The 18,777-nt window shown below is 55.7% G+C and overlaps 1 protein-coding gene across 11 annotated transcripts in view; it reads right to left on the bottom strand.

The window, feature by feature from the left end:
• Camk2b (calcium/calmodulin dependent protein kinase II beta) overlaps nt 1-18,777 on the bottom strand; it is a 90,782-nt gene that overhangs the window by 18,704 nt on the left and 53,301 nt on the right. For all 11 annotated transcript variants that reach the window (XM_037208092.1, XM_037208091.1, XM_037208093.1 and 8 more), the window contains exons 4-8: nt 10,952-11,006; nt 8,080-8,145; nt 2,872-2,944; nt 237-339; nt 80-163 (exon numbers count right to left, since the gene is read on the bottom strand). In XM_037208092.1, the coding sequence (XP_037063987.1) occupies nt 80-163; nt 237-339; nt 2,872-2,944; nt 8,080-8,145; nt 10,952-11,006 (381 nt within the window). The remainder of the gene's footprint in view (nt 1-79; nt 164-236; nt 340-2,871; nt 2,945-8,079; nt 8,146-10,951; nt 11,007-18,777) is intronic.

Genomic DNA, 18,777 nt, shown 5'->3' with positions numbered 1-18,777 from the left:
GAGAGAGGGGGGTGAGCCCTGAAATACACGACCACACATCCGTCACGCAACCCAACCACCTCTCACACCCAGGTCTTACCACATGCCCAGATGTCCACGGGTTTGCCATACGCCTCCTTCCGAAGGACCTCAGGGGACAGGTAGCCCGGCGTTCCCGCAAATCCTATCAGAGGGGAAGGGACCGTGAAGGGCCATGAGGAGCGGCCAGTACCCCCTGCCCACCCCCTGACACTCACCAAACCACGCCTGCTGGTCCCCCTGCACCTCGATGGCCAGGCCGAAGTCCGCCAGCTTCACTGCGGCCCCTTTGCATTTGCTGGCCAGGAGCAGGTTCTCAGGCTGCAGGGAGACAGCCATCAGGGCACAGGGTTCACACCTCGGACAGTTGTGGGGGGCAGGGGACAAGACAGGGGTGGCAGCGGTTTGCTGGACACACAGGCACAGCCTGCCTCCCAACATGGGTGTCCTGGGGCACGACTGAGTCCTAGAACTACACACTACAGCCCGGTTCCTCTCTGGGGATAAGGACAGCCGTCCTAGTCATTCGAAGGGAAGCTGGCTCTCAGCTTGAACTTGGGTATCCCGCCTCCTAAAATGGGAACCAAACCTGCGCCTCACCCTCACAAACGCCCACAACTGTTCCCACCAGTAGGCTACAGGGCCACCCCACTGGTAGAGGGCCGGTCCTGCCCCTCTCGTTTCACACACAGTGGAGAGTTCAGGGGTGTGGGCAGTCGCCTTCACAGGACATGGAGGAACACCCAGGGGCTACAATGCCTTGGTCAGCCCAGGGCATCTACCTGCCAGGCACAGCCCGCTCACCAAGTCCCACCCAGCTCCACTCCCACGTGGACAGAAAGGAGGCATGGGCCACTTGGCTGTCTGAGCCCACGGGTGTAGGGCCATTTGGTTCATCTAAAGAAGCGACCCGAGAGGCTGTTGTTCCTGGGTTGTGAGGGCCTGAGAGACTCCTCTGCTACTGCCTTCCTGGCCTTTCTGTCCAACCTCCAATCACAGTAGAGTTCTGGCCTGAGCCTGCAGCTGCCTAAGCTCCCAAGGAGCCAGTTTCTGGGCAGCACTCAGAGCTCAGCGGGATGTTTGGCTCCTGACCACCACCGGGGGGGCTCCTCAGCCCTCAGATCCTCTTGGCGAGCTCACAGGCACCCTCACCATTCCACAGAGGCACTTCACTCCTGGGGTCATACTGCAGCCAGACCACACACACCGCCACACGGCCTCTTTTGTTATCTGACTCAGAGACCTTACACAGCCTAATGGTGGCTCCTGGAACCAAAGTGTGCCCACCCTACACAGAAAGACGTGGGCTTCCTGAGTCGGGTGCTCTGGGTCTACAGGCAGACCGGAGCTTGGCTGTGGGTGCAAGGTAGGCAAGCCCAAAGCCTTGCCCATTATGATTTTGCCATTGTAAGCATGGCAGGGGCCCCAAGCATCACCCGGGGACCGCCACCCCTTCCTACAGGAAAGGACGATGGAGATGTGTTCGGCAAATGGGGCCCTAGACAAGGCAAGGAAGTCTGGGACCTTGGAGGGAGGCAGCAGTTGGGCCATAGAGGCTGGGCGGCACTCTGGCTCCTTCACAGCCGCCACTGGAGATGCACCAGCTAACCATGCTCTCTCCTGCCTTGAGCGACTGTGTGGCATCAACCTACTGTGCCATCCGTGGGTCTGCCTCGCCAAGATGGTGGGATCTCTCTCTGGGAAAGGAGGGACATTCTATCCTCTCCACGGGGAGATCTTGTTTGTCCAGGAACATGCCCTCTTCTATGCGTCAACCTCAACGTCAACTCTCTGGGAACGGAGTGCCTGTACCTCATAAAATGGGGGACAATGCCCCCCCCCCCCGTCTCAGGGGTCTTCTGCCAGATAAGGCAGGACAGGGCCCTCAAGGAAGCAAGGACACATGAAGAGATGCAGGGGACATCTGGGGCCTCTGTGTGACACCCTCCCCAGACAGCTATGGCCTAAGAAAGGAGTGACCACCCCAGTCAGCACTAACGCTCAGGGGAAGGTCGGCCTCACAGACATTCAGGCCAGGACTGGCATCTACACTGTCCCCGAACAGGCGGACTCGGCAACAGGCTGAAGCAGGCCATGGGAAAGAGGGGCTTACAGGGGAGAAGGGGGGAGGGGAAAGGGAAGCATCTGAGAGTTTGTAGTCAGTTATTTTCCCTTCATAAGGCAGGGTCTCGTGTAGACTGGGCTGGCCTCAAACTTGCTATGTAGCCTAGGCTAGCCTTGAACCCCCGAGCCTCTCGCCTCAATCTTCCGGGTACTGGAATGAAAGGGACGAGCCCCCCCACCCAGCTGCAAATTTTATTTTGAACAGAGTCTGGAGCCCGTAGTCTAGCTGTGGACAGCAGAGAACTGGAAAGAAAGATCTGAGAGGAGTTGGCCAAGCCGGACCAACCCTACTCTCAGCACCTGTCCCCAGTCACCTGTGTCCCCCACCCGCACCCCCACCCCCACCCCCGAGCTGCATCTTGGTAGAAGACTAGAAAGTGAAGAGTCTGAGTACACTTCTGTTAACAGGATGACTCTAGAAGGCTGGCCCCTCCAGAGACAGAGGCACTGGGTTGTAAGTGTGCAGCTACATCTCACATATATGCACACGCACACACATGCATGCACACACCCAGTGACTTATACACACATGCACCCATGCCTCTCTGGACACACATAGGCACGTGGCCCCGTACGGAGACAGGCACACACACACTCACACTCCTTCATGCAGGCATGCAGTATGCACTCATATCTTCCACACCCCACCTCCCTCTTCCTCCACACCTCCTTTTACACAGTTTGGAGGTGTGGGTAACAGCACCTCTCACAGGGCAGGGTAGAACTCACCTTGAGGTCTCTGTGGACGACCCCCATTTGGTGACAATGGAGAACAGCTTCCAGGATCTGCTGGATGCAGTGACTATGGCAAACAGCAGGCAGGTTAGTTGTGGGGTCCTGGGGTGGCCAGGAGGGGATCAGCAACAGGAGGCATAGGGAAAGTACCATGGAACACTGGGGTTCAATCCCCAGCCTGGGGGAGCAAGGAGGATGTGGGGAATCGGGGAAGGAGATGCTGGCCACAAGCGAGTCCTTCCTCAGGCCCAAGGGCAGCTGTTCTAGTCCATACACTGCCTCTCCTGGGCCCAGGTCTGTTTGGAAGTCTGAACCAGGTCCACAGAAGTAACTCGGAAGGGAAAAGACGCTGGTTTCCAGCTTAGCCCTTTAAGGCCGAGCTAGGCTAAACTGACCCCAAGCTGTGGGCAGCAGTAAGCGGGCACTGTGAGCGGCGTGAAGGGTGGGGCAGGTAGGAGCACGGTGCCACGGCAGGTAGGCGAGCCTGTCTGCTTCAGAGCGGACTATGCATTACTGTGTGCCTCTTCATCTGATAGATAACGGCCCCTGGACGTCCATCAGACAGCCCGACTCTCTCCACGTGAGGGCATCTAGCTCAGCTTCCAGGAGCCACTGTGCAGGGTGCCTCTCTAGCCAGGGGGCAGCTTGAGCACAGGAGTGCCCTCTGTCCCAGCTCTTTCCTCGTTGTGACATCTATCAGTGTCAGCCTCGAACCCTTCCTGTCCGTCCACACATCAGACTCGGGGCCACCAGCCCCATGTACACAGAAGCCCTGTGGCCAGCGCTCAACTCCCTCCCCATCCCAGTAGCCCCTGGAGCCAAGCCTAAGTTCCATGAAAATTACATTTAAGTGTTCTCCCCATGAAGCTCCCTCTTGACACCCTAATGGGTGTGCACCTGAGGTTTGTGAGTTCAGAAAGAACCATGTCCAATATGAGGGAGGCAGCCCTCTATAATGTGACCACTTCTCTCTCACCTGTTCTGGGCTCTTGAGACCCTCCTTCCCAGCCTCCTCCCAGGGTCCACCTTGGCCCCCCTCCTATCCCTGCTGTTTTTGAAGGGCCCATGTCACAGTAAGGAACTGCCATTTCTCATGACATCCTACTGTGCCTGGTATCATCACTTATCCTTGCCCTCTTTCTGGTCCCCAAGAGAGCCAAGCACTTGTCACTCAGGGTGGCTCTCAGTCCCACGAAGGTTAGGGGTCAGCTGTGTTCAGGGCAGGGCCTGCAGGACTGGGCACAGCATGCCTCACTCAAGTGGGCAGAGCTCAGTCTTCCCACAGGCCAAACACGGCATATACCAGAACCAACGGGCGCACAGCTATGAATTCAAAATACTTCGCCCAGCCCCGCCAAGTGCAGAGGGCTCCTCTTGACTCTCCCAGTGGCCGATGGGCCTATCAGACTACACAATGGATAGCCAGGCCCTGTGGCCCTATTTAGAGAGAATGGGAACAGACTATAGGTCATGTCTGTGGTTTGCAGGCCTGCTTTGCTGACCTCTCCTCTGCCTGGGATGTTCTTCCAATGGATCAATTGATGTGCAGTCATATTCACTAGGAAATGTCATCTCCCTAGACACCACCAACAAAGACCACCAGTCTGCTCCACACTGCAGAGAATACTGGGGGCCAGAGCTGGCACCTTCTTCCATGAGCTTCCTCTAGCTCGGTCTCTTGAGAGACCACTGAAGTCCAGGCAAGGCTCTAGACCTGGCCCTATGGTCCTACCCTCCATGATGGCATGACCAGGATGCACATAGCAGTGTATACTCTTCTACCCACCTGTCCTCTGAGGTGCCCTTCCTGCTGGTTCTGGGTCCCCAGAAAACCACAAGAGATCTCTTTAGGTGCCCAGAGGCACTAGCCCATGCTGCTGGGCTCATGATCTTCCCTTTCTGGCACAGTCTAGTTCTCACCCAGGTGGAGATTCCTCCCAGACTTCACAGCCACCCTGAGAGGATCTCTAGTACCCAGGAACAAGCTAGTCAGCATGCCAAGGCTCTCCAGGAGAACGTGGTGCCAGGCTGCATGAGGGACAGTGTTAACACTGGCCTGAAGGCAGGCTACCCCTGAATGGCCACACAGGGAACTCTCTTTAGGGACCGTTCTTCAGCTGCCTTGGCCCAACTGCTACCTCCATTGCCATTGCCAGGCAAAGTCAATACTTCTCTCTCTCTCTCTCTCTCTCTCTCTCTCTCTCTCTCTCTCTCTCTCTCTCTCTTTCTTTCTATTTTTTGAGACAGGGTTTCTCTGTGTAACAGTCCTCGCTGTCCTAGAACTTTGTAGACCAGGCTGGCCTTGAACTCACAGAGATCCGCCTGTCTCTGTCTCCCAAGTGCTGGGATTAAAGGTGTGCCACCACCACCCGGCGTCAAAGTTTTGGTCAATTTATAAGTCACTCTGTGGGCGGAATCATCCTCAAGCAGCATTCTGGACACTGGCCAGGTTCTGGGCATGGTTCTCGGTCTGGGACCTCATCAGCACTACAGTAACTGTCACTGTGTCTGGCTTCTAAGACTTAACAAGAATTAGTGTCGGTATTTGGAACTTTGTTTTCCAAAAAGACTTGGTCACCTCTAAGTTTCCCCTACAAGCTCCAGAATAAAAGCCCTGCGGCACTCTGAAAGGAACCTCCAGCTTCCTTGGATAGAAATGGTTTCAGAAAAACCACTCTGATCTGTTTTCCTGCTCTGGACAGTAGGAATCTGCCTCCACTGCATCTGGCCAGGCGGTGTCCTCTCAACCCCAGTCAGTGGTGAGATGCATCCTGGGGCGAGTCAATGGCTGAGGGTTAACAACCACAGAGCTGACCTAAACAGACTCCCCATTAGGCACCAAAGCCTGAGGCAGAAGCATAAAGATCCAGCCAGCAGACCACCAGAGATCTGAGTCCCAGCTGTGTGTTCTCCCTCAGTGCAGAGAACCGTGAGAAAGGAAAGCCAAGGTTGCGGAGGAACAGCCTTGTAGACGGGGCTGTCACACAAGTGGGGTGTAGCCTCTTCATGGGGATTCCTCGTGTGCTCTCCCCTCTTCTCAGGACTCAGGCTGTCCACCCCCTCCTCACAGCCTGCCTACTGAGCATGCCCTTTCCCTTGCGTTCCCAAATCCCCGAGAGACAGAGCTCTGTGAAGAGCTGTGTGGGGAGACAGAGTCCCATGTCTTCTGAGCCAGGGCTAGGTCCAGGAAACCTTAAATACTCTCCACGTAGGGTTTCCCTAGGAAGAGCATGGAGTCCTGTCCTCTGAAGAGGCATGAAGGTTCCTGGCAAGGACTCAGAACACTTCCCTCTCCCAGCCTCCAGGTTCCAGACCCTAACAGCCTGAGAACTTGGGGACTCTCGGCCACTCCCAGTCTTGAGCCCTCCTGGACTCAGCAGATCTTGGATAGGACAGTCTGCCCTATTCCTCCATCCCCTGTAGCAAGAAGGCTGGGGGTCCAGAAACGGGGGTTAAGGGGACTGGGGTTCTGCCACAGGCAGGCTCCTTAGAGCCACCAGGGGGCGCTGTGGACTTGTCAGAGATAGACTGAGGCTGGAACCCTGGTGGGGCCCTGGAAGGCTAGCAGGCCTGTCCGCTGGAGGTGAGCTTTGACCTCAATGGTAGAAGCAGTCCCCAGGTTAGAGGACAAGGCTTACAGGGACCCCCCCACCACATGGGGTCACAGGGATGGAGGTGGGGGCAAGGGTTGGAAGACGTAGATAAGGAGAGAAGGACTATTAGACACCCCAGCAGGTACTCGGAAGGGCCGTGACCGTCCAGCTTACTGATATTTCTCACCCAGCATTTCAGGTCAGGGAAAGGAGCTCCTGCTACCTCCTGCTTCTCTCATACGTAGAATATAAAGGAAAATTTCCTTTTCCTCCAGTTCCCGGGACAGGCCTCTTCTAGGATGTTTTTCAAAACAGTGTTTTTCCCCAGGGAGCCTTCAGAAGGACCCAGCACTCTTAGTTTCCCCAGACTGAGAATTGGGGCCACAGACCTGTCCCACCCTGTCCTTCTCTGGGGCTTGGCCTCTGCTGCCTGGCTCCATGGGGGAGACCTAAGAGGCCATGATGAGCCAGGATGCTCATGGCTTCCCACAGGGACTCAGGGCCTGTGGTGAAAGGCAAGGGTACCTGTCAGTGCAGAACCGAGTCACATAAAGCTCCTGCAAAAATAATATTCATTTTTCCCGATTAGAGATATAATACATGTTCCTTAAAGACGAGCTTTAAGATAGACAAGATAAAAAATTTAAAACCACCCATAACTCGACTGCTTGGAAAGGACCACTGTGGCCCCTTTTCTTTTTTAAACACACATCGATCTCTGCAGCCAGGCGTGGACAGGGCCCACAGGCAGGGGTGACCATCTGCAGATATCCCTGAGACAAGCCACAGTCTGGGTGGCATCTGATGTGGGCCCCAGAAGCCACAGCTGACACCCTTCGTTCTGGTCCTCAGCAGCCATGCCATAAACAGCCATCTCTGGGGCACCATTCTTCTCCATCGCCCTGGCAAAGACTGGCCTGGAGAGAAAGGCTGTTTCCTCAAATACCCATGAGGAGTCCAGGCCTCGACGGAATCCACGTTCCTCCACTCACCTGCACGCCAGAGGCCCATAGACCCAGGGCTCAAGCCTCTGCCTGGCATCCTGGACGGGAGGGCACGGGGCCCTTGGCCCTGTACTGAGACTAAGGTTTCAGGTCTCTCCTGACCTCATCACCCTGGAGCAGGAGTCCAGGAGCTCTGGGAGGGGAAGCAGTAGTACCGTTCCAGAGGCACCACTATGACCTCCTATGACCATGCTGGGTGGAGCCCAGGGTGGCTCTGAGAGGACACCATGGCTGGGGATTGACTCCTGGTCTGTCTGTCTGTCTTAGGAAATCATGTGGACATGCTTATCTGTGGGGGACCAGTGGGCCGTGGATGGGATGTCCAAGAGCAAAGCAGGAGGATGTCCAGGGCTCCTCCCCTGGAAGCCGCCCCAAGAGCACCTCCTTATTGCGCATGCCCAGCTGCTCCCCACTCCGGCCACACCTCTGTGCTAAAGGCACGCAGCGGCCCTGGCTCCTGCCTCTGGCTCAGAGAGTTCCCATAGGCCTGCTGACTGACACCTCTCCTCGGTGGCCTCTGAGGGGCCACGGAAATGACAGTGACTCACGGGACAAATGGGGGCCACAGAAAGGGGAGCGCGGGGGGGGGGGAGCTCTGAACCCACCTGGCATCAGCCTCGCTGTAGTACTCTCTGGCCACGATGTCTTCGAAGAGCTCCCCACCAGTGACCCTACGAGAAAGCACAGGGTCGTGGATCCTGGAGCTCATCATCATCATCCCGACACCTCCATCGCTGTCACCACCGCCATGATGACCATGGTCGTCACTGCCATCAGGACCACCATCATCATCATCATCACCACCACCTCACCATCATCATCATCATCACCACCACCACCTCACCACCACCATCATCATCACCACCACCTCACCATCATCATCATCATCGACAGCGCTGTTCTCATATCATCTCTCATTACATCACCATCACCGCTACCATGACCACCATCATCAATCATCTCCATCACCACCACCACCTCACCATCACCACTACCAATACCATCACCATCATCATCATCATCCCTGCTACCATCTCACCACGATCACTACCATCATCATCGCCATACCTTATCGCCATCACGCCCGATCACCACCACCTCCATCCTCCATCGACAACTTATCAAGGGCACACTTGCCCACCCCTGATTTCATGTAATACTCCCATCCTCACAGCCATCCCCTGAGAAAACGGAGTTTCTCAGATCTAAGTGGTCTCCCCAGAGTAGGTCGCATGGGGCTTTGAGCCAGGGCTTTCTCGTGTCAGACCCGGAGTGGTGACTCTAATTCGAGAGCCGACGAGATCTGGCTCTCAGTGCTCAGTGCTCCCCTGTCCCAGGCCAGATCTGAGGCCTCACACAGTGGTGAGTGTCCAGAGGATATGGGGCCGGGATATGGCTTCCATGGTGGGCTGAAGTCTTGAGATACCTGAACTCCTGTCCCCACGAGACCACGGATGACAGAGGCGGTTTACTCCGCCCACATACCCTCCTGTCCTTTGTCTCTGTCTCCAGCCAGCAAATGCCCACCCCAAAGGAGAAAAGGCAGCGTTGTGAGCATGTCATTTACCCGCATGGGCAACAGGAAAGTCAGATTCAGGAGCAGCCCAGGGAAGGGGCTGCTGTCTCCATGCTAGGTGGTCAATCGTTTGAGTCTCAGGACAAAATAGTCTTGAACCAGGCTTTGCAAATTCAAGTCTGGGAGGAGGAAACGGCATAAGGCCAGTGGGTCTTGGTGCAGAGCTGTAGCTCAAAGGATACCCTTGGAGGGTCCAGATCTGTGCCAGGGCTAGGCCTCCTGCGGTACCTCAAGTATTCGGGAAGTTGCATTTTGGTGTGTGGGCACCAGGCCTTCTCCTGGTCCGGAGTCTCAGGGCAGGGAACTGGGCCTCCACTGAGTTGGCTGCTGTGGGAAATTTGCGACCACGGCTGGGATCCCTGCCCCGTAGCTTCCATGCCCTGGCCTGGTGTGTACCAGTCATCTCCCGGAACCCACAGGGCTCCAGGTTGACAAGGCCTCAGGGCCTGCTGGGGCGCTACCAGATCACTTCAGAACCCGCAACCCTGAAGGCTCCGTGAGGCACGGGAGAGGGATGCTTAGGCCTTCTGTCCAGACCCACCTCAGTCTCTCCCTGCAGCTGCCTGCCTGGCGTGTCTTGGGAGGTCTGAGGGATAAATGTGTCATAGACACACATGTACAGCCCCTCCCCCATTCTCTTTCCTTCTCGGCTCCTGCAACAGTTACAACCATCTGTTGGCCATCAGGGGCCCTGGACAGGACCACCCTCAGGCCATGAGACTGACATGTCAGGACACAGATTCCGTCAGACTGTAGCGTTATCTAGCTGATAATTCTAGGCAGGGTCTTGTGGGACACATAGAGGTATCTGAGAAATATCCAAACTCCATGAAGGCCTAGCTTCCTCCCCAGAAGACCCTAGAGGGAGCAGACACTAAGGCCTGCATGTCCAACAGCCTGGACATCTGTTGTCTGAGGAGGAAGATGGGCCTAGGAAGGCACCTCCTGTTCCCATTCAGCCTGTTGCTCAAGGGCAGCCAGAGGGCATGTGGTAACCATGGCAACAGCACCAGATCCAGGCTCCCCTGGCTGCGCAGTCTGGAGGCCACCAGGGCAAGCCAAAGCCCCCTGGGCCCCCACCCAGCCCAGGGTCCCGAAGCGGCCCTGACTCACGGACAGCTAAATATAGCGCCGCTTAACGGGAGCTGACAGGAGTGAGGGAGATGAGATCATCGCTTCTAAATCCGGCAGGAAGTGAGAGGCGGAGCTGGCCCCGAACGCCTTCTCACTCAGCTACTGCACACACTCTCACGCAAACACACTCACATGCACACATGCACGCGTGTGCGCGCGCACACACACAAACACACACACACACACACACACACACACACACACACACACACACACACACACACACACGCTTGCATCCCCAAACCACATCCAGGTTCACACTCAGAAAACAGACATCGTGCATGGACCTTAGACAAACCACCTCTGTACCTACTGTCTCTCTCTCACGCTCAGGTACCATCACACGCGTGTGTGTGTGTGTGTGTGTACGTACATCCTGTCACTCATAATTATAAAACATGTGCTCACGCCAGCCAGCTGTACCCCAACCTGGCGTGACAGGGCTCGGCGCCTCCAGGCCTCAGAAGGGAGGAAGGAGAATGGGCACTGACTGCCCCCTGTGGTCCCCCCTCCACTGCCCACACCCACCAACTTTCTGCATGGAGGACCACCTCAGCACGTCACACTCAGACTTGTGGGTAAACACCTGTGCATAGCCAAGTCAGAGGCGGGTAGGCGGGGTGTGTCTGGGAACGAGGAAAGCCCCTGCCGAGGTGCACTCGAGGGGTGTCCTGGTGTGGGGACAGAACTGTTCCTGAGGCCGAGGAGGCCGAGGGCCCCAGGCTGGGAGTGAAGGAGGGTGCGGGTTCCTCAGCTCTGGCACTTACAGATCGAAGACCAGGTAGTGGAAGCCTTCTTCAGAGATGCTGTCGTGGAGACGTACTGCAGGAACAGAGAAGTCATGAGGAGCTGGACGTAGCCCAGGATAGTCCCTAGTGCCCACCCCCACCCTGTCTGGGCGGCCCACGCCGGCAGCAGTGGTGCAAAGCCCTGTGACCCACGGGGTCTCCCCCAAGACAAGGAGGCTGGTTGGGACTTGGGGAGCTACGAGCTGGCTTCGGGGGCTGCAGGCTGAGCCTGAGGGAGCACCACAGAGCTCTAGGCAGGACCTTGCCCTTCCCCTGGCCCCTCTCCGCTCTTCTGTTTCCAACCCTACCAGATGGAAACACAAGAAAGGCTCGCTGCTGAGCCCCTGACAGGAGCCACGCCATCTTAGGAGGGAATTCTGCAGGAAACAAACCCATTATTCATTCCGGACCCTAAGACTGCCCTCAGCAGGGCAGGGACTAGGCGCGGAAGAAGGCTTCAGACCTTGACTTCGGATTTCTTTTGACCAGTGGGGTCTCACAGTCTCCCTCCCTCTGGCCTCATTTCCACACCACTTGTGAACTTATATTCGGGTTCTCTCCCAGTCCCTGCCTGGGCTGGCAGGGGTTGATGGGCTGTGAGGAAGGAGCGAGGGAGCTGTGGTGAGGCCTCGGGCTTGGAGCTGCACCCTGCACCCTGCAGGAAGGATTGTCTAGGACTGAGTCACTCTGGGCCCTGCTCTCCCACGTGCGGGTTCTGCCCTTTGCTAGAACAGCGCTCTGTGCCAGGGCTGGCTCTGAGCACCTTGCATGTGTCGGCTCAGTGAGCTTACCCACCACCCCTCCAGGCTGCAGGAAAGGGAGCTGGGGCGGAGGCTGACTAATCAGCTGAAGGTACACAACCCACGAAAGGTGAAGCGGGGCTGTGGGATCAAGGGTCTGGTTCCAGGGAGTGCACAGCGCCAGCCTCGGTCCCCGGGCTCTTGGGATCTCTAAGTTCTTGCTGTCTTCTCCCACCCAAGACTGGGCCACGAGGCTGGAGGGTGAAGAGCAGCCACCTTCTCCCTGGTCCCACAGGGCTCCAGAACCTCAGGCAAAAAACGGCCCACACAATTCCTGCTCCTGGCGCCCTCCCCCACTGTCCTAGTTTCTAGCTGGCTGCCAGCACCTTCCTTCTTGGCACCGGGTCTCCCAGGCACCATCCTGATAGCATCCTTATGCCTAGGAGCTCTGATAGTGCCCTTCTCCCCAGTTCAGTTCCAGCCCCATGGGGCGCTTCACCTCATGTCTACCTTTGAGAGCACACCAGGCCCCAGGCCCTCCACAGAGCCAGGAAACAGGGACACGCTCTGTGACCACCAAACTAACTCTAAATTGGGAGGGACCACGTGCCCCCCCCCCCCGTCACCTCAACCTCAGTCTGCAGCTCTGTAAAGTGGGAAGCAACACCTGCTTGTAGGTTGCTGTGAATTATGTAATCACACGAAGCAGTGAGTGCTCCCTGTTTCTGTCATCATCACCACTGTCCTATGTGCTCACAGGAAGCAGTGAGTGCTCCCTGTTTCTGTCATCATCACCACTGTCCTATGTGCTCACACGAAGCAGTGAGTGCTCCCTGTATCTGTCACCATCACCACTGTCCTATGTGCTCACAGGAAGCAGTGAGTGCTCCCTGTATCTGTCATCATCACCACTGTCCTGTGCTCACACGAAGCAGTGAGTGCTCCCTGTATCTGTTATCACCACTGTCCTGTGCTCACACGAAGCAGTGAGTGCTCCCTGTATCTGTCACCATCACCACTGTCCTGTGCTCACACGAAGTAGTGAGTGCTCCCTGTATCTGTCACCATCACCACTGTCCTATGTGCTCACATGAAGCAGTGAGTGCTCCCTGTATCTGTCATCATCACCACTGTCCTATGTGCTCACACGAAGCAGTGAGTGCTCCCTGTATCTGTCATCACCACTGTCCTATGTGCTCACACGAAGCAGTGAGTGCTCCCTGTATCTGTCATCACCACTGTCCTATGTGCTCACAGGAAGCAGTGAGTGCTCCCTGTTTCTGTCATCATCACCACTGTCCTGCGCTCACATGAAGCAGTGAGTGCTCCCTGTATCTGTCATCATCACCACTGTCCTATGTGCTCACACGAAGCAGTGAGTGCTCCCTGTATCTGTCATCATCACCACTGTCCTATGTGCTCACACAAAGCAGTGAGTGCTCCCTGTTTCTGTCACCATCACCACTGTCTTGTGCTCACATGAAGCAGTGAGTGCTCCCTGTATCTGTTATCACCACTGTCCTATGTGCTCACATGAAGCAGTGAGTGCTCCCTGTATCTGTCATCATCACCACTGTCCTGTGCTCACACGAAGCAGTGAGTGCTCCCTGTATCTGTCATCATCACCACTGTCCTATGTGCTCACATGAAGCAGTGAGTGCTCCCTGTATCTGTCATCATCACCACTGTCCTATGTGCTCACATGAAGCAGTGAGTGCTCCCTGTATCTGTCATCATCACCACTGTCCTATGTGCTCACACGAAGCAGTGAGTGCTCCCTGTATCTGTTATCACTACTGTCCTATGTGCTCACACGAAGCAGTGAGTGCTCCCTGTATCTGTCACCATCACCACTGTCCTATGTGCTCACACGAAGCAGTGAGTGCTCCCTGTATCTGTCATCATCACCACTGTCCTATGTGCTCACATGAAGCAGTGAGTGCTCCCTGTATCTGTCATCATCACCACTGTCCTATGTGCTCACATGAAGCAGTGAGTGCTCCCTGTATCTGTCATCATCACCACTGTCCTATGTGCTCACAGGAAGCAGTGAGTGTTCCCTGTATCTGTTATCACCACTGTCCTGTGCTCACATGAAGCAGTGAGTGTTCCCTGTATCTGTTATCACCACTGTCCTATGTGCTCACACGAAGCAATGAGTGCTCCCTGTATCTGTTATCACCACTGTCCTATGTGCTCACACGAAGCAGTGAGTGCTCCCTGTATCTGTTATCACCACTGTCCTATGTGCTCACACGAAGCAGTGAGTGCTCCCTGTATCTGTTATCACCACTGTCCTATGTGCTCACATGAAGCAGTGAGTGCTCCCTGTATCTGTTATCACCACTGTCCTATGTGCTCACACGAAGCAGTGAGTGCTCCTGTATGTCATTATCATCACTGTCCTACGGGTATGAGAAACACCAGATGACTGAGACTGAGTGTGAGGCCACTTGGGGACCTGGGCTGCTTCCTGATGCCCATGGCAGTGGCCTGGCAGCAGCTACAATAGACATGGGCCCTTCCATTTCTTCCTCCACCTCCTGGATCTAAGCTTAGCAGCATGGCTTCTCCCCCAGCCCTACCCAAAGCATCCTCTGGGACCCACATCCTTGTCAGCCCCTCACCGAGGATGGCTGTGTTCTCCTTGGTCCCCTAGGCCCTCTATTTCTAACTGGACCCCCACTCTGTCCAGGCTGACCTACGTCTCCCTCAGTCAAGACCAGTCCCTGGTGCCTGCTGAGAGCCTGCTTCCGGGACCTGCTAACAAAAGCTCTGAGGTTGAGCCAAAGCACAGTTGTCTGGCTCCTTCCAGTGGGGGCCATCAGGGTGGCCGGTCTGAGATGCCCCAGCTGCCTCCACTCTGGGGTGCACCACTCTGAGCAGAGAAGGCTACAGGAGAGCTTTCTTCCATCTGTCCCTGAGGATACTGTTCTAGAGAAGGCCCAGCTGGGTCCCTCCGTGTGTGGAGGTTTGAATAGGAAGGGCCCCCATAGGTCCATAGGGAGAGGCACTATTAGGAGGTATGGTCTCATTGGAGTAGGCGTGGCTTTGTTGGAGGAAGTGTGTCCCTAGGGGGTGGGCTTTGAGGTCTCAGAAACTCAATCCAGCTCTCTGCCTGCTGCCTGTGGATTCAGATACAGCACTCTCGCTCCAGCACCATGTCTGCCTACATGCTGCCATGCTTCCTGCCTTGATGATAATGAACTGTAAGCCAGCCCCAGTTAAATGTGTGCCTTTGTAAGAGTTGCCGTGGTCATGGTGTCTCTTCACAGCAATAGAAACCCTAATTAAGATAGAGTTAGTTGCTTCATTGCCCCCAGGTTCCCCAGGAAAGGCCTGTTGGTGGGGTCTGCCTGTCCTCAGTCACCTGCTTAGAGACTGGAGAGCCTTGGCCAGGCAGATCCCATCTCCTTTCTAGGACACGGATTCCTCCCGCAGAAGGAACCACAGGGCTCTGTGTATGTGGAATTAAGGGAGAAGGTATGTGGACCCCATTTTTAAGAATGGTGTTTACTTTAATGGTTTTGAAGAAACCCTAACCAGCACATCAGATCTGTGAACATTCACAGAAAAGGCTAAGGAAGAAGAGAACTGTGGCAAAACCTATGTAAGAACAGAAAGTAAACCCACTCCGCTGGCTGGTAAACAGAGGTGGTGACGGGTAAGTCCACCGCAGCCTCTTGCCAGGCCAGGCATGAGGGTCTGGGTCAGGTGGCCAGTGGCAGATCTCACCCAGAGCTAACACACCCACCTCAGTCTCCCAGGGCAGAGGAATGGAGAAGGATGAGCATGTCCCCTTGCCTGGTCTGCTGTGGCCTTCCTGCTGCTGGGGACTCCCCTCCCTTCTGCTGAGTAGAGAGAGCTCAAGGACCCAGACACCCCAGTCCAGCTGGAGCTGTGGCTTCTGAGGGCAAAGCAGCTCCAGGCACCCAAACATTAGAGGACTTGGGGGCCCTTCTGCTCATGATCCCCTGACCCACAGCGGCACTGGCTTCCACCCGCCCGTCAAGCATGTGATGTCCGTATCGGGCTAGCTATCCGAAGTCCTGGCCGCAGCTCCTGTCACCTGTGTGGCTTCTCCCTGGGCTCCTCGTCCTCAGTGGGCTCCATCCTTTGGGTGCCCCTTCGCCCAGCTCCTCAGTCGAGAAAGTCGATAGAAAGACCTTTCTGACTCTAAGGCGGGCTCAGAAGAGAGTGAGCTGGTATGCAGAGGGCAAGCCCTCGTCCAGGAAAGGGGGCTCCGGACTCCGGACAGGAGCTGCGCCCAGTCATAGGTGCTGCTGAGGCTCCCCCTGGTCTCTGTCACTGTGCAAGGGGGGGGGTCTTTAGGACCTGCTCCTTCCCAGGCAGAACCATCTTCCACCCCCGAGAGCTAAGGACAACACCCTCAACGGCACTGGCTCCCACCTGCAGGTCCAGCACGTGATAGGTCAACAGTGGCCATAGCTGTCAGAAGCCCTGGCTGCAGCTCTTCCAAGTGACCTGAGGCAACCTGGGACTGCCTCTCCTGGCGCAAGGCAGGCAATTTATAAACATGTGCTGAATAATGAACTCCGGGGCCTCCCTGGGGATGGCGCTGAGCTCAGGGACACATCCAGGTGAGGCCTAGACCATCTGCACTCAAGGATAAGTGCCACACAGATGTCAACTTCCCTGTCACAAGCCCCTTTGCCTGGGGACCCTGTCTTGGATGGCTAGGGTCCAAGACCACATGGGTTCCTCTGTTCATTCCGCCGTCTTCCAGACACCCCAGAGGAACCCCTTCTCCATACCAGGACCCCCCTACGAAGGTCTATGGATGTATCCCTGTTGGCTCTGATTTGTGGCTCTCTTCCAAGCTTCTGAGGGCCTCTTTGCTGACACCAGGACACCTAGAGTCCAAAGACTGGGGTGACAGCCCGAAAGAGTTGGGCTGCTTCCTAGAAGGGGGATCCAGGCAAAGCTTCTTCCTGTTGCAAGCGACCCAATCAGGCCTCCTGTCTCCCTGTTCACAGCACTGCAAAGGTCAGGCCACACCCAGGGCTGCTGCACCTTCCCAGGTCTCCCTTTGACTCTGAAGGAGACTGGACCACTCTAGAGCAAGCACTTGGCCAAGCCCTGTGGCAGGGGGCTGGCAGCTAGGGGTCGATGGATTCACTTTACGGCTGGTACTGGGGTGAGGCCATGAACCTCACTTACAATGAGACAGTTCAGCAGGTAGGAACCGGACCTACAACCTTGGGTATTCACCATGGTGGCTGTAAAATACATCCCAAGCCCCATGGTGCATTCCCTCTGCTTGCCCCGCCCGTGGGCTTCAAACAGAGTATGCAGGAGTGATGCCATGTAAAGCAGATCACAAGAAAGCACATGGTTCCTCAAAGGGTTAAACGGGGTTCACATGTGAGCAACACTGCTTTCAGGTGTATAATCAGGACTGAAAGCAGGGGCTCACACACCAGTGTACCCCATGAGAACAGAACCATTCACAATGGCCAAGAGGCAGAAGCAGTCCCAAGTGTCCGTCCAGAGACAGATGAACAGACAAAATGTGGAACTGCCATGTAATATTATTCAGCCTTCAAAAGGAAGAAATGTTAGCTGGGCAGCGATGGCGCACGCCTTTAATCCCAGCACTCAGGAGGCAGAGGCAGGCAGATCTCTGTGAGTTCGAGGCCAGCCTGGGCTACAGGGTGAGGACAGTGGGGGCTACACAGAGAAACCCTGTCTCAAAGATGAAGGAAGAGGAGGAGGAGAAGAAGGGGGAGGGGAGGGGAAGAAGAAGACATTCTGACAAAGATGACCCCGGAGAACATCACCCAGTGAAATAAGCCAGTCATGGAAGGACAGGCCATGCATGGCTCAGCTCCATTTCCATGAGGCTTTGAGGGTGGTCAGTCACAGACCCAGAAGCAAAGTGTCAGTCCAGGGACAGGAAGAGGGGAATGGGGAGTTCTTTAATGAGGGCAAAGCTGATGGGAAAGAGGAAAAAGGTTTGGCTATGGGCAGTGAAGACAGGTCCACGCACTGTGGATGTAGTTAATGCCACAGGGCTGTGCAGCTACACGGGAATACTGTCCCGCGTTTATCATAACCTTTAAAGGCGACGTCCCCTCATTCTCTCTGTGTGTGTCTCTGTTCTCTCTGCTGTCTCACACTTGTCTCTGTCTCTGTTTTGTCTCTGTAGACTGTGTTTAGGAGGGTCCCCCAAAGGCCCACATAGTGAAGGCTTGATTCCAGAGATGGATCCTTTAAGGGGTGGGACCTAGTGAAAGGAAGTTAGATTAGTGGGGATGTGTTCCTGAAGGCGATCTTGAGACCCCCCATCCTCTCTACCCATTGTTCCCCCCATGCCATGTGTCTGGTGAACAGATCTCCCACATTTGCGTCTGCGACAGGCCCAAAGCAACCAGGCCAAGCAATCGTGGACTGTTACTGTGTGTGTGTGTGTGTGTGTGTGTGTGTGTGTGTGTGTGTGTACTATGTGCATGAGTGTATTCATGGTCACACATGTGGGGCCACATGTACGTGTGTGGATACATGTGGAGGCCAGAGGCTGACGCTTAGTGTCTTCCTCAATTACCCTCTGCCTTAATATGAGGCAGGGTCTCTCACTTGAACCCAGAACTCACTGGTCCAGCCAGCCAGCTTGCCCTGGGCGTCCTCTGTTGCCACCTCCTGAGCACTGGGATGGCAGGCCGGTCACCATGTCTGTTTGGCATGCTCATGGGTGCTGGGGAGCTGAGCCTCGGGCTTCTGTGACAGATAAGCGTTACCCACTGGGCCACCCGTCCAGTCCCTGGACTGACATCTCTGTGACGATGACCTAAAACACGTTTCTCTTTACAGGCTGATTCTGTCACAGCAATGGAAGCTGACTAACACTCTCTCGTCATCCCCAGTCTTGGAGGAAACTGTTGCCATGTCACAGCGATGCTTACATGGCTCTGGGGAGAGAGATACTTATGGAGAGGAACTGAGGAAGTCGAAGGAGCCATCTTGGAAACTAACTCTGAGGCTCCAGTCATGGCCTGGGCAGACACAGCCCTGGCTGGATTCACCACACACATGTGCCCTGGGCAT

This window comes from Peromyscus leucopus, chromosome 7 (assembly GCF_004664715.2).
Source record: "Peromyscus leucopus breed LL Stock chromosome 7, UCI_PerLeu_2.1, whole genome shotgun sequence".
In the NCBI taxonomy this organism is placed as follows: domain Eukaryota; kingdom Metazoa; phylum Chordata; class Mammalia; order Rodentia; family Cricetidae; genus Peromyscus; species Peromyscus leucopus.
The sequence above is the reverse complement of the archived record's forward strand: the minus strand, read 5'-3'. Positions and strand labels throughout refer to the sequence as shown.